The sequence below is a fragment of the Cinclus cinclus genome, chromosome 5 (genome assembly GCF_963662255.1).
Source record: "Cinclus cinclus chromosome 5, bCinCin1.1, whole genome shotgun sequence".
In the NCBI taxonomy this organism is placed as follows: Eukaryota; Metazoa; Chordata; class Aves; order Passeriformes; family Cinclidae; genus Cinclus; species Cinclus cinclus.
Genome location: NC_085050.1, coordinates 2,703,298 through 2,722,423, shown reverse-complemented (window position 1 = coordinate 2,722,423; position 19,126 = coordinate 2,703,298). Strand labels below are relative to the sequence as shown.

The 19,126-nt window shown below is 52.3% G+C and overlaps 2 protein-coding genes across 4 annotated transcripts; both read right to left on the bottom strand.

Moving 5' to 3' along the window:
- Window positions 1-61: 61 nt before the first annotated feature.
- Window positions 62-16,405, bottom strand: UBOX5 (U-box domain containing 5). 2 transcript variants are annotated; one of them, XM_062493964.1, is made up of 5 exons: window positions 16,334-16,405; window positions 7,595-7,691; window positions 5,210-6,386; window positions 2,665-2,826; window positions 62-843 (listed from the first exon to the last, which is right to left on the bottom strand). In XM_062493964.1, exons 2-5 carry the CDS (start codon window positions 7,646-7,648, stop codon window positions 629-631), a joined length of 1,608 nt encoding a protein of 535 aa, XP_062349948.1. In that variant the 5' UTR covers window positions 7,649-7,691; window positions 16,334-16,405; the 3' UTR covers window positions 62-628. The 2 variants fall into 2 exon arrangements, with proteins under 2 accessions (XP_062349948.1, XP_062349949.1); XM_062493965.1 differs by lacking the exon at window positions 16,334-16,405 and having other exon boundaries at window positions 7,595-8,514.
- Window positions 9,737-16,352, bottom strand: FASTKD5 (FAST kinase domains 5). 2 transcript variants are annotated; one of them, XM_062493963.1, is made up of 2 exons: window positions 16,334-16,352; window positions 9,737-12,345 (listed from the first exon to the last, which is right to left on the bottom strand). In XM_062493963.1, exon 2 carries the CDS (start codon window positions 12,304-12,306, stop codon window positions 9,934-9,936), a length of 2,373 nt encoding a protein of 790 aa, XP_062349947.1. In that variant the 5' UTR covers window positions 12,307-12,345; window positions 16,334-16,352; the 3' UTR covers window positions 9,737-9,933. The 2 variants fall into 2 exon arrangements, with proteins under 2 accessions (XP_062349947.1, XP_062349946.1); XM_062493962.1 differs by lacking the exon at window positions 16,334-16,352 and adding an exon at window positions 12,495-12,589.
- Window positions 16,406-19,126: the final 2,721 nt, after the last annotated feature.

Genomic DNA, 19,126 nt, shown 5'->3' with positions numbered 1-19,126 from the left:
AGCCAGGGAGAGAGAACCTGACTTTAAACATTTTATTAAGGCTTAAATGTCTATCATCCAGCCAGGAGCTGGGCCAGTCACACGACATAAACCGAGAGGGTGGGATGGGATGGCTTTTCTACAAGAGTCTGGATGAGCAGGGTGAGATCACTGCCAGCTCCTCACACCTCAACCACGGCCTCTTGCTGTTGATTCCAGGATGAGAGACACTCCCAGCAGGGAGGGGAGAGCGAGGTGGGGAAGGGGAGGAAGTCAGAGGGGGCTTTGTGTGTGTGTTGTCACTCACAAGGACATTACCTGCTCCACAACCAGGTGGCTGCTGGTCAAACGTGGCGTGAACTCGCGGGGGAAGCTGAGCTGGTCCGAAAGGCACCTGTGCTAAACCTCTGAGCCCCGGAGCAGTGCTGGAGACCAGTCCTGGATAAATACATATTCCTTGATAAAGAAGCTATGGCTTTTGTCATCCTCAGGCTCTGGCACTGCGCTCTAACCCCCCACCCCCCCTGCTCTGCAAGCACAAGACCGAGTCCTCTCCATTCTCCGGCTCTCCCGGCGGCTCCTCCGGCGGATCCGTGCGGACACGGGGCACAGCAGCAGCTCCTTCTCATCCTCCCAGCAGTCCTGGGGGTCAGAAGTGAACCCTCCTGACATCCTGCGTGGCTGCCACTCTCTTGCAGCTCCCGCAGTGGATGGGGGATGCCGGAGCCTTCTGGCGCTCGGCCAGGCAGGGCCGGCACACGAGGTGCCCGCAGGGGAGCTGGTACACGGGCTCTGCCTTGAAGTAGCAGGAGAAGGATTTGCCACAGGAAGCACATCCCTGGGTCTGGCTGCTCCTGCCGTGCTCTGCAAATCCAGAATCACAGAATCAGCAGGTTGGAAAAAAGTTCAGCGATCGTCGAGTCCAGCCTGTGACCCGACACCACCATGTCCAGTCACTGCTGGTGATTCCATCACCTCCCTGGGCAGCCTCTTCCAACGTCTGATCACCCTTTCTGGGAAGAAATCCCTCCTCATGTCCAGCCTAAACCTCCCCTGGCACAGCTTGGGAGTATAAAACAAAGGGACAGAAGTGGATTAGGCAGGGAGAGAGAGAAGTCCAGGCTGGGCCACCCCTTCCGTGCCATTCCTGCCGACTCAGGGCACAGCTGTGACCCAGGACTGTGCCAAATTCCTGTCACGACCACAAGGAAAGGGAATGGTCCAGCTTCCAGGGCAGGGCGTGCTCAGAAAGGGATGGATCACATCAGCACTTGCACTGTCAGGCTTTTAATTGAGGACAGATGACTGTAAAAAAGGGCTTTTCACTTTTACTGAGACTAAATCATCCTCCCTCCCGCTCTTGCCACCGGATGGAAAGCAGCGATTCCCAGGTGGAACAGCTGAGGTGTCACTTTGCATTCCTGTCACACACGACCCATTGAGGGCTGCTCAGCTCTCAAACAGCAGCAATTTTAGAGGGGACAGGAAAAAGCTCAAGAGCTGAATGTCACTGTGAAACAGCAAAAGCTGTCTGGAGAGGGGGAGAGAGGGAAAAACAGACACGGACAGACGGACACAGCCCTGGGTCATGTCTGAAGCCCCTTTTCAACCACGGGCAGGCAGAGCCTCACCCAGGGGAAGAGAAGCCAGGACATGTGGAGGGACATCTGAAGGTTCAATGCTTCCCTGCACCCCAAAGGGATAATTTTGGGAATTCATATACAGCTGGATGAGTGGGCTGCAAACAGCCAGGGCTAGGTAGCCTGGATTGTGTACACTCAGTCCTGATGGGATTCTGGGCACACGCATGGCTCCCTGGCCTGGGATGCTGCTGCTGTGACCTGTTCCTGCTAAGGGCTGGATGTCACACGGTATTTCAAAGAATCATGGAATGGTTTGGGTTGGAAGAGATCACAAAGCCCATCCCACTCCACCCTCCTGCCATGGGCAGGGACACCTTCCAGTAGCCCAGGGTGCTCCAAGCCCCATTCAGCCTGGCCTCGGACACTTCCAGGGATCCAGGGGCAGCCACAGCTTCTCTGGGCACCCTGTGCCAGGGCCTCCCCAACCTCACAGGGAGGGATTTCTTCCCAGTATCCAATCTCAACCTACTCTTCCAGTTTACAAGCATTCCCCTTTGTGCAGCCATTATGTGTCTGTATAAAAAGTGACTCTCCCTCTTTCTCCCAAGGCCTTTTTAAGCACTGGAAGGCTGCAGTATTTGCTGGATTTACACCTCTCCTGCAGCATCTGCACACCAGACTCATTCTCCACCCACAGCTCCAGCTTGCTCCAGGCAGCTAACACAACCACTCAGCCCAAACTGCAGGGTTCTGAGAACAGTCTGAACTAAGCTGGAGCAGGCTGAGCACTGTGTCCGAGCACAACACATCCCAAATCATCCCTGGGCAGCACAGACAGCCAAGAACATGGGGAAATCACAGGACTGGTGCCACAGCCCTGGGTATGGACAACATCCCACACATTTTGGGGGTCAGTAAGGTCTAACCTGCCTCAGTGGGAACCAAACCAGCCAAACTGTTGAGACAGAAGCAAGGATTGTGAAGTAAAGCCTGCTGGGAGACAATGTAATATTTTTATATGGAATATTTAAATTCTGGAGTCTGAACAACACTTCCTGTTAACCCAGCCCCCAAAGGTGATCCAGAGGCACTTGTTGCTCACCAAGGACTGTGCCCACACTCCAGGAACTGCTGCAGCCCCCCTCTCCTGGAGCCTGCTGCTGGCTCTTCATCAGCTTGGCTGTGAAGGAGGGCATGGAGCTGAGAGCTGAGGTCAGGGCAGTGTCCAGGCTCTCTGACAGCTTCTGCTCGTGGGACACCAGATCTGCAAAGGGAAAATCAGAGACCGGGTCTATAAACGGAAACAGAGACCAGGTCCGCAAAGACAAGAAAAAGATGGAGAAGCAGATGCTGGGAAAAAGAATCTGTGATGCAAACACTGCCTTGGCTCTGAAACTTGGAGGATTTTAGGATCCCTGACACTTGATTTGTCGAGAGGTGTCTTTTCCCCACAGAGGGGCTGGGATTTGGGGTGGAGTGCCTTGTCTCCTTTGGATCCTAGAAGTGGAAAGCCCTATGGATTACCACCATTCATGTGGTGTCCCAGTGCCAATTTACACAGGATCAGAATCATTTAGGTTGGAAAAGTCTTCCAAGATCATGGAGTCCAAGCCTTAACCCAGCACTGCCAAGGCCACCATTCAATCATGTCAAGTGCCACACCCACGTGGCTTTTCAATACCTTCAGGGATGGGCAGCCTGTGCCCAGGGCTGGAGAACCCTTTCCATGAAGGAATTTTCCCTAATATCCACCCTAAACCTCTCCTGGCACACCCTGAGGCCATTTCCTCTCATTCCCTGGGAACAGAGCCTGACCCCCACCCGGCTGCACCCTCCTTTCATGGAGTTGTAGAAGTCTGCAGGACTGAAAACGGGCAAAACTCCAAATAACCCAGGAAGCTGCTTTTCCCTGAAATCCCAGGCACTCCCTCAGCCAGCTCCCAAGGATCCCAGCCCAGTGGTCCCAGCCTCGCTCCATGCAGCTCACAGAGAACATTTAAACCATTAATAAAATCGATGGGACTTGTTTTTCCCCCTCTGTCCCAGTTCTGAGCCATAGGGTGAGGGCTGGACCCTCCCTGCAGGGCTGCCCTGTGCAGCACCGACGGCGCTAATTAAGACGAAGCATTAAGAGAATGTTGCCTGCATCACTAATTCTGTTAAATCCATCTCCCAGAGGGAGAGCTCGCAAATGGTGCTGCACATTTGCTCCACCAATCAAGGCTGATGATCCAGTGAAGCACAAGCTCCGTGGGTTGAGCACTCTGCTTTTATTTATGTATGGGCACGGCTGCCCTGGGAGCACCAGGACCCACAGGGCAGCTCCTGCTCCTGTGGGGCTGGGGCACATCCTGGTGGGAGCAGTCACACACCTCCACAGCTAAAATAACCAAAGAGTCCTCCTAGAACAGGGAACGAGCTCTAGGCTGAGGGATCAGGGCAGAAATGTGCAGTCTGACTTCTCTCTGCTCTTCCTGGTACCACCCAACCTCAATTATTTTCAAGCAAAGAATTTGTTTGAAATGAAACAGCCACCAGAACTTCATCCTCAAAATGTTTTGGGGCAGACTGGGAGAAGGGTGAAGGCACTGACAGGATCCAGCAGCTCTGGGTCACCTTTTGACATGTCACAGAACACTGGGTTAGAGCAGACCAGGACACTGGGCTTACCTGTCTAGAGAGCCAACCACGAAATACCCCCACACCTGGATTTACACCCTCTGTCCCCAGGTGCCACATCCACACAGCTTTTAAATCCCTCCAGGGATGGGAACTCCAGCACTGCCCTGGGCAGCTGCGTCAGGGCTGGACAACCCTTTCTGTGAAAGAATTGTTCCCAATATCCAACCTAACCTTCCCCTAACCTTTATTCCCTCTTGTCTCCTGTCCCTGTTCCCTGGAAGCAGAGCCCGACCCCCACCTGGCTTCACCTTTCTTTCAGGGAGCTGTTCAGAACAACAAGGTCCCACCTGAGCCTCCTTTTCTCCAGTTTTCCAGGACATTTTGCATTCCCAACAATGCTGCTACCACATCACTGAGAAAAGGACGGATGAAGGGAAATCAGCACAAATTCCCTTCTCCTGCAGCCACAAGTCTCGTTTCTTGTCTAATTTAGCTTCTACCAGGTTTTCTGCTTTAACCACCTGCAAATTGTGTGCAAGTCTCTCCCAGGCTGAGCTGTCCCTCCTCCCTACAATTCTCTTGCTGTGGTTTGTTGTGTCCCATTCCTGCTTTCCTTCCCACCTCCCTCCTCACAATGAGCCAGGACACCCTGTGCCATCACCACTGCACCTCCAGACATTTCTCTTCCTGTTTTTGCAGGACACAATAAATCCCCCTGGATAAAGAAACTTCAAACCAGGACGGTGGGAAAAATATTGTCTCCACATGGAAGGAAGAGAAAGGAAATCCAAACTAAAAGGGGAACAGAGTGACCTGAGCAAACAAGGGCTGTGAAACACTGAACAGGGAACACAGGAGGTGGGTGAAATGATCCAGTTCCACCACACCCACCAACAACCAAACACAGCCTGGAGGCTTTCTAGAGGTGTGATGGGAACTTGCACTGGATTTGTCCTGATTTGAAACCCCAGCTTGGGGCTGTCCCAACACTCAAGGAACAGAGGTGACTTGGGGAGCCACGATACCTGTGGAACAGTCCATCTGGATCAAGTGGGAGTCACTGTCAGTTTTCATTTTTTTAGCACTGTTCTCTGAGGTAGCCGTGACAAGTAAATTTGTAGCAGAAAAATAGGGCGGCTGCAGGGAGCCCTGATCCATGCAGTCCATTTTCCTTTTCAGAGAAGACATGGTGATGGAGGAGGGCACCAGGCTCTCCGAGGTGTGAGCCCTGCCCAGCAGGTTGGTGCCAGGGATGCTGTGCTGCAGCAGGAAGTGGTCTATCCTGGCCTTGAGGGTGGGGTGAGGTAGGGGCTGTGAGTGCTGGCTGAAGGCCACACCAGTGAAGGGATCGCTGGGAACCCGGCCCCAAGACGCCTCGCTGCGGTTGCATTTCTCCAGGGTGCTCTGGTCAATCACTTTCCCAGAGGGCAGGAGCATGGGCAAAGTCATGATCTCCAGAGTGATGGGGTCCAGGAATTCTTCAGGGATGTCTTGGACGACATCCACCAGCTTGTGCAGGGTCTGCTGCTCGTTGGCACTGAAGGGGACGCAGTCGCTCTCCATCGGCGTCCAGAGCTCCGGCTTGAGGCTGCCGAGGTCCTGGGCCAGAAACTGGGAGGCCACCTGGAAGACACCCTCGATCACCTCCTGTGGGCAGGACTTGGCAGGTTGTCCCCACACCTCCAGCCTCTTGATGCTGGGCAGGCCCCCCCCGGCCACGTGGGTGATGCAGATTTTTAGGTGGGACACGTTGCTGAGTGAGGCTGGCCCTTTGTTCCAGAGGTCTTGGGACACCGAGCCGGGGTAGGAGAAGACATTTTCCATCTGATGGAAGGGAGGCCTCGGCTTGAAGCCTCTGTGGCCAAAAGTCACTTTGCTCTGATTTTTTAAGACAGCTTTGCCCACCAGAGTGAAGGTGTCCTTGTCCGACACAGGCTGCCCGACCAGACCCGAGCACTGCCCCTCAGGGCTCTGCCAAGAGGTTTTGTTGCATGAGGTAGAGGTGTAAACTTCCAGCCCAGAGAAGGTCTGGTAGCCCCCGGAGGAGACGTCGATGTTGATCCTGCAGATCTCCACGTTAAAGGGGAAGGAGATGGTGACGTGCACTGGTGGCTTGATGAAGTACTCGCTGCGGAAGCCGCGGTTCCTCCTGGCCAGGTCTTCGGAGATCAGGTTCTCCACTTCGTAGCCGTCGGCAGAGATCTGTGTGCCAGCACAAAACTGGGTTCAGTTTGCAGCAAGGAAAGCCAATTTCACAAGCACTTCCAGAGATTCTCAGCATGACATCAGCCAGGAGCCAAGGCTGAGGTTTATCTGCAGCTCAGACCAGGCAGGAGATCCCTGCTGTGAGGCACAGCTGATCCACTCCCACCCTCCTCCAGCCACGTGCTCCCATCCCCTCTTCCTGCACCCCCTGCCACCATGTGCAGACCTGACTTCACTGCTGGAAGAGGGGAAAATCAGGGATAATTCGTGGTTTTGGCTGGGTCAGTGAAATAAGTCAAGGAGGAGAGGGTGGCTGGGAGCAGAAGATGAGCATGGGGCAGATGGGAGTCTCCTCTTCCAGTCTCCCTTTTCAGGTGGGAGTCTCCCAATTTCCTTTGTGCCTACTAATCCATTTGGAAATGCACTTGGAACCACAGTTACAGGATCCCAGAGGAACTCTGGATGTCAATCAGCCTCTGGGAGCCACTCCACCCGTCCCTGAGGGAAATCCATCATACCAGGCTGGGTCTGATTTGGAACATCCAATCCCACCCTCTGCTCTGCTCCTGGGCAGACTGGTTCAACCCATTCCCTTTCCTGGAAGCCCCAGGCCCTGAGAAATCTGCAGCACTTCCTGAATGGACAAATAAGAATGAGGAAAATCTGTTTGTTCCACCTGATTAATATGGTCTTGATCACAATAATCACACCAAACCTCTGTGGCATGGCTGGGTCTCTCCACAAAAAATTCCAGCATTGCTGCTTTTGCAGCACAGTATTTGCAAAGCTAAGGCTGTCCTGGATTTTGGGGTGAGTTGGTGTGGAAACTTACAATTAAAAAATAGATTTGAATGAAAACTGAGTGTCTTAAAGAGATTCTGATGTGCTGAGTGAAACCAGAAATACTTGAAAAGTAACATTATCAAGAGCTGAGTGTTCCAACGGGCAGAGGGAAAGCTGGAATATTGCAGGGAAAAGGGGATCTCAAATCAAAGAACTTATACCTGGAAGCACCTAATGCTGTCTGGTTATGAGATCCTGCAAAATCAGGGCTTTTCCCTCCAATATTAAGTGTGTACCACATCAGAGCAGTGATGCTGATTATCCCAGAGGAGCAGCGAACAAACTCCCCCCAGGACAATTCCACCTAATCCCTCCATCCCTCCCACTCCCCCAAACCCACCCCCCCCCAATCACTATTTTACCTTGTTGCAGTGAATTCTTGGCTTGAACTGTGGGAGACAGACGTTTATTACCATCTTGGCAGCTGGAGAGAGGTCACTTGCTGAGCATCAGAGTCAGCTTGGAAAAAAAAAATTAAAAATAAAGGAAGTGAATATCTATGAGCAATGAAAGGATCTTGTGTTTTGGGTGACTTACAGGCTTGGGAATTCCTTAAAATGCAGCTCAGATCTGAGTCCAGGATGTGAAGCTAATGTAAACCCAAATGAATGTGGTGGAGAGATGAGATTGAGAGAAACAAAATCACAATATTAATTAGTGAACCTGTGGAGAAAAAGCAGAAAGAAAATGGCTATTTTAACTAAAACCACCTATGAACAGACCAGCAATTAGATCTAAAGTTTTATCAAAGATGCAGGAGTTTTGTAGGTGTAGAAAAGCACCAGCACAGCACATGAGGCTTTCACAGTGAGTCAAGATTAACCACAAATATTAATAATTGTTGTTAAATAACTCCAAGGGAGCAGAGGGCATGGAATAGCTCTGAGGGAGACATCTGGGATCTGAACAGCAAATTCTTCCACCAGAATTCATGAAACAAACCCAAGTGAACACACCTTATTTCCCATTGAAAAAAAAAAAAAAAGTGACTGGAATTGGCTCTCTCAGATCCCTTTTAAGAATGAAATTATCTGTGAGGTAAGAGCTTTAACCTCATATTAACCCCAACTTTAAAATGTCACCACCCTGGGCAACCTTGCAAATCAGGAACTCGCTGCCTCCTTCAAGAACAAGCAGCTCTTTAATGATTTTCCACTGATCTGTTGGTTAAGCCCAAATGAAATTGGCCTTCTGGGGGCACATTGGAAAGGCAGAGTTAATGAGCTTCCAGTGCTGCATCTGCAAGCAGAAAGGTGGAATTCAAGGCACAAATCCCATGGATAAAACCCAACCTATCATAGAATGACACCTGCAGAGAGCAGAGCTTGGTTACAATGCCTTGAATGAAGCAGGTGTGAACCTTACAAAAGGAACAGCCAGGTGAGCAGCACTTCTATCCCAAAATTTGGTCTGGCAGCCATCAGGAGCAGGACAAGCACACAACAACTCTCATCCAACACTACTTTTCTGGCTTTCTGAGTCTGAGAGGTTTCCAGAGCTGGCCTGCCAGTGGGGAACTATTTAAACTGGTCTGACTTTTGGCACTCGCATCTTGTAGGAGACTGACAGCTCAGCTATAGGCTGTGCCTCAAAACTGCTCTTATTGGCTCACTTTGAACCAAAATGAATTCACCAAATGGCAAATTCACTTGGCCCTCAGCACTGGTGTTATGAAAAGTGGCAAACTAACTCTCCTTGCTCCCTTCCATGGGAAAACTCAAGATTGTCCCCCTGTTCTCCCTTTCCTGGGCTGAAGACTTCTCCTGCAACATTAGGAGCTCTGTAGGGGTATTTTTGTTACAAGTGAGATCTATTAAATTTTATAGGACTTTCTCTTTCCTGTCTGTGACCCTACAAGACTTAACGGAGGGTAATTTTTCCAGTCTCAAAACTTCAGCAAGAAAATGGATTATTCTGCATTTCCAAGTCACTGCACGCCCTTCTGCTGAAAGACTCTGCTAAAAATCCCATGGCAAAAGTTGAGTCACTGAGCTGCTTTTACCCATGGCTGTGCTTTTTTTCCCTCTCTCTTCAGTGTGTGCCTTCCCTAAGGTGAACAAAGACCTTTGGACGGAGGCGGTGAAACACAGACCTGAAAAATATCCTCAGTGGTTTTGGACAAGGAATTTTAAACCAGACTGTCTGGAGTTTGTCACCACAACTCTTCCTGGTGTCCCATATGGGACTATGGAGCTGCTGTCATAAAAAAATGCACACAGTGGACACCAAATAAGAGTCCTTGGAGCAGGAAATTAATATCCTGAGGTTAGAGCACCCCAACCCTCAGCTCCACTCAGTACCCACGTTCCATCCCAAAGGAGAAACCCAGGCTGTGCCCTCAGTCCCAGCCCCACGGGGATGGAAACAAGAGGGAACAGCTGTGTGTGTTCCTGGCACCCAGCTCAGCCTCGTGACTAAATATCCTCTGCTCCTGCTCTCATAGAAGCACCAAATCCAACCACTCTCGTTTAGGGCAGAGAAAGAAGCAATCACAGAGAAAAATCAATCATTATTAGGTTTTATTTGTGGTGGAAGCATTTGAGGATCCAGGTACAAAAGGTGAGCACAGAAAGTACAGATGTCACCAGAACAGGTCAAAAACTGAGCCAACACCCAGAGACCATTTTACCCAGAGACCATTTTACCCAGTACCCAGGCACGGAGATGCACTGGGGAGGCTCTGGGCGAGCCCTTGCCCTCACTAGCCAGCCCTGGTGAGCAGTGCTGGGCAGAACAATTTGTAGTGGAGGTAGCTGAGCTTCTCGGAGCGCGTGCGCTTGAGCAGAGGGAACCATTCCCAGAAGGGAATCTCCACCACCACGTAGCCCAGCAGCCGCAGCTGCCGCCGCTTCAGGCAGTGCAGCCCCAGCAGCCGCTTGGAGCTGTAGCAGAAGTGGTTCCTGTTGGACACCTGCAGTGCCAGCCTCACTTCTCCAGGCTGCCAGTGCCCTGGTTTAGGCTCAGCTTGTGATGTGGCACCTGCAGGAAGGGCTCCACCCAATAACAGTGTTCCTTCTCTCTCCTGTCTGTGAATCCTGGCTTCATTTCCCACTTCTGTGGGACTCTGGTTATGAGCCCTCCCCTGTACGAGCTGAGACATTAAATCATCTGTCAGACTAACTCCCATGTCTTTCAGCTTCTTGGCTGCCACGGGATCCTTGAAGTTGAAAGGGATGGGATGTCCATCCATGGCCAAACGCACCTCCAGGTCGCTGGACCTGGTGTGGGGCAGGATCATGTGGTTCTTCACATATTCAGGGCCTCCCAGCATGCTCTCGAGGAGGGATGTGGCTTCCACGATTTCAGGCCTGACGTAGATTTCCCGCTCTGCAAAGCTTGAAACCATCTCAGTGAACTCCTGACAAAGCTGAGGTGGGAGGTGGCTGCCTTGGTAGGTCGGGCACTCTATTTCAACGCTCTTACCAAGGGTGAACAGGTCCTTGTTGAGCTCATATTTGCTATCTCTGGTTTTCTGGACAAACTCCTCCCTCAAAGCAAAGTCTATCAGCTCCTCTGGGAACCGTTTGACAAATGCCAGGCCAAGCAGAGCAGTAAGCAGATGCTCTGGAAACCTGCTAAACTCATGGAGTTTTGCATGCAACTGCTTTATCAGGCTGGAGTAAAATTCCTCCTCGTTGGGAGGTTCATAGTCCAGGCACCCAAACGACCACAGGAATTTGGCAGCATCCTTGCTCCGGCAGTAGGACACCTTGGAAGGCAATGAGGCGGCTACAGCAGCCAAAACATCCTCATCAAAGAAGTGCAGGGATGAATAGGTGAGAGTGATGTGCATGATGCCCTGGATGTTTGTTGCAGGAATCCGAGCAGGAATCACCTTCCCGAGCTCCCTCATGAGGGGCAGGTGGTCCATGCGGGTGTAGCGCAGCATCTTGAGCACGTTCACCAAGGCGTAGGTGCTCATGTCCTCCATCTGCAGGGACACCCTGTCTGCAATCCTCCTCATGACGTGGTCAGAAATCCCACTGAGGGACTTGAAGAGCCCCAAGCAGACGGCACCCAGCTCCTCCAAGGTGAAAGCATCCAAGTACTTCAGGATGGTGCTCTCCACCTTCTGCGCCAAGTCCACGGGCGACCTCCGGCCTTCCCCGATGACGTAAAGGAGCTGCACAAACTGGGGCAAGGTGAGGTCCTTCCAGTGCAGGTTGGCATAGCTGAAGAGAATGCTCAGGTAGGAGGGCACGCTGCGGTCCAGGCAGCGCCAGCAATCTGCCACCAGCAGCAGCTGCTCCAGGCCCATGTCCCACGCCCGCCGGCAGAACTCGGCCTCGCACGCGTTGAGCAGGGGGTGGGAAGCTGGCACGGCCAAAGGGACACAAGCCTTTAAAATCTGGATGAGATCTGGTGTGCTGAACAGCCTGATGGCCGTGACAGCGCGGTGACACAGGGCACTGAACCTGCGATCGGACAGCAGCGCCGCGCGTCGCTCCGCTGGCAAACGGCTCAGGTTGAGGAAATAATCCCTGAGGATTCCTGGGCTGGCCTCAATCCCAGCCACACTCTGCAAAATCAAGTCCCCTTCCTCTGCAGGGAGGGTCTGTGCTGGCTCAGCGCTGTCACAGCTGAGAGATCTGTACTCAGGCCTCCCCTTCTGGAACATGCGGGGGTCCTCCTTGGAGTCGTGCATTTCCCGTTTTTCCTTCTCCTCTTCCTCCTTGTACAGCGTGGCCAGGATGGTCTGCTCCAGGAGCGTGCTGGACTTGGGCTTGGGCAGGGCATTCCTGACAGGTGATAAAGCTTGGGAAGAGGCAGTGGGGAATGTTTGCGTGGCGCCAGGGCTGGTGAACGTGTCACCGAGGGCCTGGCTGCTGTCCCTATCCACGTGCTGCTGGGAGCCAGCCCTGCCTTTGGCATAGGCAGCTGGATTATACAACACTCTGTAGTCCTGTGGCTTCAGCAGCTGGATTGTAGCCCCGGATTCAGTCGTAGTCTTGGCTGCTCCTGCTTTATCTTGCTTTTCCTTCTTGCTTTTGCTGCTTCCACGCTCGGCTGTGGTTGAAAACGCTGTCACCCTGCTCAGCCTGGGGAATCTTCGGCACATTAGCACCGTAGCCATGGATCTCAACTTATTGGGGCTCAGAACTGCTTCCAGGTACTGAAAAAAGGGCAGACGGAGAATGAGTGGCCTTCACCCCACAGGCAGCACTTTTTAATCAATCCTTTACGCTACCCAAAGGGAGGCGGTGCCGGTGCCTCCTCTGGCCAGGGCATCTGGGTCCCTGCAAAACCACTATGGAATGTTACCTCATGCAAAGGCAGCTCAGGATGAGCACCCAGGTGAGCTGGGGTTGGAGTAGAAGGCAGCCAGGCATGACTTGCAATTCAGCAGACACAAGAAACCTGGCATAGGCTAGGAGAGTTAAGAAAAAAAAAAATCATTGTTTTTTCGTTTTTAAGAGACCCAAGCTGCTTTTCCTTCATTCTGAACAATGAAAACATGTTTTTGCAGAAGAGCTGCAGCTTCAAGAGCCTTTATGTGTTCAGACAGAGCATTCTGCTGTTTTGGTCATCGTGGTCTGAATCACTGACCACCACCTGAGAAGTTGTCCAAATATCCAGGGTGCCACACTGCCCTTTGCACCTGGAGACAGGATGTGGAGCAAAGTCTCCACAGAACCAGTGCAGAGAGTGAAAATTGGCCCAGAAACTGCAGGTGGAGGTTGGAGGAATGAAGAAATACGGCCAGTGTAAAGTGGGGAAAGAGCAGGGGAGAAGTAACAGACATCATTACATGATGCTACATCCCAGGTTGAGAACCAGGGAGCAAACAGAGCTTTAAGCTTCAGATTTGAGAGCGCTTCCCAAGAGTTTTAGGGTACAGGAGGAGGCTTAAAAATGGCTGGTGCCTTCCTAACTCCTGCCTGAAGCAACTACAGCTCGGAGGGTGAGGATGAGAAATACGTAGGAGTCCAGCTGGGTGCTGCCAAACCAGCCCTGTTTACCACGATTCAAATGCTCATTAAAAAAAAAAAAAAAACCATCAGATTTTCCTCTCAAATCCTTATCCCACCCAAATATCCATCCCAGAGGTGTTATCCACTTCCTTAAAATCTCTCAGTACCACAGGGAGCTGGGCAATCAGGAAAGCCAAAGCCTGGCAGAGATGCTGCCACTGTAACACACTTTGTACTCCCCAGAGGGGGAAATAAATCCTCATGGACACCCCTCCGAGCTCTGCTTGTATCCATGGCTTCCTGATCAGGGATGGAGCAAGATGTGGCATCGGTGCAGGCAAATTCAGTTTTGCAGCAGCAAAATGGGCACTTTGGGGCAGAAGAGGTGGGTTTGGGGTGTGTGAGCAGGACGGTGGGATGGGGGCTCATGTGCGGCTCTGGCTGAGCATAAACTGGATTTTTTTGATGTACAAGGATTCCCACATCTTCCACAATCCAGGGACACCTTCCACCATCCCAGGTTGCTCTGAGCCCTGCTCAGCCTGGCCTTGCATGCCTCCAGGGATGGGACATCCACTGCTTCTCTGGGAAACCTGTTCTACTGAAGCAGATGAGGACATGTCACATCCTCTGCTCCATGGACAGAGCTTGGAGGCAGCAAACACCAGCCAAAGAGGGAGAAGCTGCTGGAGCATAAACCACCCCAGCAGAGAGGTAGAAAAACCAACGGGGCAGGAGACCGAGAGGCTCTGGGGGGGGGAAGAAAAGGCAAACTGAAATGTGGACTTGTGGGGAGAGCCATGCAAGGAGGAAGGTACAAGAGAGGTCACTGTGATTTTAGGATGAGCAGTAAGTTTTGTGAGCTGTTCAACAGCTCACTGGGCACCTTATCTGCATCTCTAAACACCCTGAGACAGTCCCCGGAGCAGATCAGGCTCTGTCCCACAGACCCCAGGCCATTCCAAGGCTGTCACCGTCCCATCCCAGCATGAGAACTCAAATTCTGCCAGGCAAGAGAGACTCTGCCCCTTCATGCCTGTCTGGGAAGCAGGGAAAGGAAAAGCCTCCTCAGAAGCTGGACAGTAAAAACCTGAGCAAAGAGCTGGATTTCAAAGCTCTCCTGTTCAGCTCAAAGGAACGTCTGATAAAATGATCATTCCTGGCTCTACTGGCTGTGGTATCCAGCCTGAAGTGGCCACAGGTGACAGATGCTGGAGAAAGGGGACAAGGGGACAGACTGCACCTGCCTGGGGGAAGGAGAAATCCCCTCTAACATCTCCTCCTCCAGCACCTCACAGAGCTTGAACCATTAGAGGGGCTGGATCAAGCTCCAAAATTCATCTTGAACAAGAGGTTTATCCAGGCGAGGCTTTCACAGAGATTTCCTCGTCCGCCTCAACTTTTGAGTGTCTTTATTGATTTTTCTGCTAACAACACCCAGGTTATTTATATAAACCAACTTTTCTCTGCTGTGAAAGGTGATACTCCCCAGGAAATCCAGCACTGCTGCTCTCAGAACCCCTCCCAGCAACAACAGCCCCACTTCAAAGTCGGGGAATCAAAGCCCTGCTGAAGGCTCCAAAGGCGAGTGCTGCGTGCTGCTAAGAATATCCTGCATGGATTGACTGTGGAGCTGTGACACATTTGGGAATCCAGGCAGTGGAGAGATTGCTTCTCTCCTCCTTTGCTCCAAACGCAGCAAAAAGGAGAAGACCATGCACAGCAGAGTGAGGCTGGGATGGGACAAGACAGTTCCAAGCACCCTCAAGGGCAACGGACTGCGCCAACTGATTTTTCCATGATTTTGCCCACCCCCGGCCCAAATCTTTGCGATCCTTCCAGTTTCCACCCCATTTCTCTTCCAACTCCACCCACACCTTCCCTGCATTTGCCTCTCTTCACCTTGAGCTGTTGGCCTTCCTTCCTTCCTCCTCCCATTTCACATCCCAACACAGCCAAACTCCTTCCCACCTCTGGGCAGGTCTCTCCAGAATTTTCACTTCCAGCAGCTCTGAGGAGCCAGGAAGTTTTGGAGCTAAGGGAATACCCTTAGAGGAGCTGTTCAGGCATGCAAATGCCTCTGTTTAAATGTCACAGCTGAGCATCACTAAACACCTGGAAAAGAGCATTCCCAAAAGGATGCCACCTACCCCAGGGGCTCCTGTGGAAGGGGATGTTGGTGCATCCCAAAATGCTGTCAGGGCTTTTGTTCCCTCTGGAACACTCAGAGGGGCTTTTGGAAACCCCTCAGCCTGTGCTTCCAGCAACAGCCAAAGGGCAGAGGGAGCCTCCTCAGGATGTGTGAGGAATGATCAGGGTATGAAATGCTGGGGATAAAACAGCTCCTTTTGGCCAACAGTCTAAAGTGAACTCCTGTGCCTGGCTGGAGAGGAGAGCAACAGAAAAGGGATTTTATTCCCCCAGTAGGTTATGATGTCAGGGTGCAAATTTGTCACTTTTTGGTTTGTTTGTGATTTTACTTTCTTTTTTGAGATCACAGAATGGTTTAGGGAAGGGATTTAAAGATCATTCAGTCCCAACCCCCTGCTATGGGCAGGAACACCTTCCACTAGCCCAGGCTGCTCCAAGCCCCATCCAGCCTGGCCTTGGACACTTCCAGGGATCCAGGAGCAGCCACAGCTTCTCTGGGCATCCTGTGCCATGGCCTCAGCACCCTCACAGGGAACAATTCCTTTCCAATATTCCATCTAATCCTGCACTCTGGCAGTGGGAAGCCATTCTCCCTTATCCTGCCCCTCCATCCCTTGACCCCAGTCCCTCTCCAGCTCTCCTGGAGCCCCTTTAGGCTCTGGAAACGTCTCTGAGCTCTCCCTGGAGCCTTCTCCTCTCTAGGAGAACACCCCCAGCTCTCCCAGCCTAGGTCCAGAGCAGAGGGGCTCCAGCCTTTGGAGCATCATTTCCGTGCAATCCTCTTCTCCCGGGGCTCCAGGGCAGCACCGGGGATAGGGCTGGAAACCCCGATCCTGCTACTCACCCCTATGGCTACACCTACGGACACATAATATAAAAACATAAATATACACAAAGAGACGGACATATACATACATGTATATGGGACAGTGCAGCCTAGGGCAGGGCGAGAGCGGCCCCGCCGGCTGACGGAGTGGCTCGGCAGAGGGCAGAGAACGTGGAAAAGAGAAGAGGAAGGGGAAGGGGCACGGGACTCACCGGGGCCGCTCCGGCTCCAGCGCCGCCGCCGCCTCCTCCGCCGCCGCCTCCGCCTGCCCCCTTCGCCTCCTCCCGCCGCTTCCGGTCGCGCGCCGGTGACGCCACTTCCGGCTCACAGCGCGCGCGCGGGGCCAGCGGGTGGCGCCAGTGGCGCGCGGCGCGCCTCCTCCCCCGCACGATCACGTGGCATGAGATCACGTGATCGCCCAGAGTCACGTGGGCGCCGCCATGGGGGTCCCGGGGGTGCCCATGAAGTGTCGTGGCCGTCCCGCAGCACCCGAGCCCTGGGACCTCCTGGAGGAGCTGCGGCTGCCCTCGGATCCCTGGCAGTGCCCCAGGCCAGGCTGGACGGGGCTTGGAGCCACCTGGGCCAGTGGGAGGTGTCCCTGGCCGTGGCAGGAGGTTGGACTCGATGGTTTTTGAGGTCCCTTCCAACCCAGAGCATTCCGTGGCTCCCTGAGTGTGTGGTTACAGGGCAGCTTTCTTGGCTGCAGAAACCCGCTGGGTACCAGCACACCCAGGGATGTCTTTTTTGTGTCCCCAGGGAGGCAGCGGCCCCATCGCTGGTGTGTGGGAGGCTCGTGTCTCAGGTGACAGCTGTCACTGGCGCTGTCCCAAGTGAACGGGAGGATTCAGCTCACTCTGCACCTGTGGAGGTCTGGCCTGAGCCCCCGAGGGCCACCCACAGCCCGTTGGCCAGGGCTGTGTCCACGCAGATTTTCAGTATTTCCAATAATCACGGCTCCCCGAAATCTTTCTCCTGTCCACTGCAGGCTTTCAGCACTGGCAAACTATTTAAATATTGCCTTGAGCCTTACTTAGCACTTGTGTGCCTTCCTGATATTTCTACCAGGTTTACTTCCTGTCCATCTCTTCCTTCAGATCAGGCTTTTATCCCCTGGCAAGTGAGGAAATCCCATTTTCAGAAGACCGCAGGGGTTTGGAGGGCAGCCACGCTGGCTGGTGGCACCTCAGGCTTTAAGCCTGAGAGAACTCAGGGAATGCCTGACTCACTTTGCCCTGGAAGGCACCACCTTTGTCACCAGAGGGCAGGAGACCGCTCTAATAAAGCTGCCACCAGGAAAAGTGCTGGAATTACTGGGTTTTAAAGAACAACATTTATCTGTTGCTTTTAGTGATGCTGACAGAGTTGGGTGGGATTCATTAGAGTAAAAACCTGCAGGAGGTTTTGGACATGGTGTTCCCTCCCTGGTTATGAGGGAAAATGGATGGACTTTGGCCTGGGGGCTGCATCCAAATCCTCACCCCAAGCATCTGGGATCCAACACAAATTTGATGCGTTTTGAGTGTTTTCCACTTATTTAGCCACATGAAGGGCTTGTGCTGGGGAAATCAGGGAGCCCCCAGCAGTGCCTCATGGGGGAATGTGGCTTTTCAAAATGAGGGCTTGGCACAGGAGGGAAGGGGAATTGCCTTCCCACCACTACAGCTGAATTGGAGCTTTACACAGGGTAAAGCTTTGTCCCCCAGTTCCCCAGCCCAGCTGTGGATCCATCCCCAAAACCCTCCTGGTTCTCCCCCCTTCTCCCACCTGTGACACAACCAAACAAATCATGCAGTCCTGTTTTTAAAACGGGGCCTTTCTCCATTTTATTTTGCCCAATAAAAATCCTTCACAGTCAGGTCGAGAGAGATTGGAGATACGTATACATATAGATCTGCATGTCTATTTATATATATACATACCTCTGTACAGATATATTTATATATTCACTGTAGAAAATGGCAAAGGCAGTAGCTCTTCACATCTGGATAACCCAATGGGAACAGACAACAGACCAGCAGGGAATTGGGAAGTGTGGGGGAGTTTTAACAAGAACTTCTGAAACATACACCTTTGCTATACAAAAATCCCAGAATGCTGCATGTTATCTCTTTTTTTCCATTTTTTAATTTTTTTTTTTCAACCTCTTGTCTTTAAACACACAACCGGAGTCAAGACAACGGTGTTTGGAAGTGACCAAGTGGACAGGAGAGACACCCGACTTTATGGAGTTATTTTTTTTAAATATTTTTGTTATTTTTAAAGTATATATATATATATATTTATATATATATAATTTTTAATTTTTTTTTTTACTTTTTTTTTTAAGTCTTGTTTAAACGCAGTTTGGAGAACCAGCAACAGTCAACGCAGAAACAGAACAGTAACGGAGTCGAGTTCAGAACACTTCTGGTTTGAATTCACAGTCAGAGGAGAGAGAGAGAAAGAGAGAGACACTGAGGCATCAGGAAACGAGAGGGAAGAAAGCACAAGGCTGGGATTGAATTTACACTCGGGGGTGTCTGGGATGGGACGAAGGGTCTCACGCAGGAGGTCCTGCAGAGGGGCACGGCCGGGTGCCAGCAGAGCTCCTGTTATTGCTGGTGAAGTCAGACAGCAGCCTCACCCACCCCGCCCTCTTCCCCGTGGGGAGCTGGGGTTTGGGGGGACAGCTATGGATCTGCTGGAGAGCGGACGACTCAGCGACGTGCATCGGTTTGGGGTGAGGAAAACCCTCCCCAGTGCGGTGCCCGGAGCAAGGCAAAGGCCAGCGCGGCTCCTCTGGGCTCACAGCGATTACTAGGTCCCGGAGAGTGCAAACAAAGACACCTTGGAGGAGCCCTGGGCTGGGCTCTACGGGGACACGGCTGCCTGAGGAGGGACTGCATAGACACATCAGCCGGGTGTGCAGCATTGGGTGGTGCTGGCACGCTCCTGGAGCTCTGCCTGCACGTGTTCTGCTCCTTTCAGTCATGGCAAAGGGGTGAAGAGGGGACCTTCTCCTCCCA

What these genes read in the sequence shown, in the direction of transcription:
- UBOX5 (XM_062493964.1), bottom strand. Translation starts at nt 7,648, where the DNA reads ATGGTAATAAACGTCTGTCTCCCACAGTTCAAGCCAAGAATTCACTGC. An exon ending in CAAGAATTCACTGCAACAAG is followed by an intron (nt 6,387 to 7,594) that starts GTAAAATAGTGA and finishes GCTGGCACACAG; the next exon opens with ATCTCTGCCGACGGCTACGA. An exon ending in CCAGATGGACTGTTCCACAG is followed by an intron (nt 2,827 to 5,209) that starts GTATCGTGGCTC and finishes TTCCCTTTGCAG; the next exon opens with ATCTGGTGTCCCACGAGCAG.
- FASTKD5 (XM_062493963.1), bottom strand. Translation starts at nt 12,306, where the DNA reads ATGGCTACGGTGCTAATGTGCCGAAGATTCCCCAGGCTGAGCAGGGTG.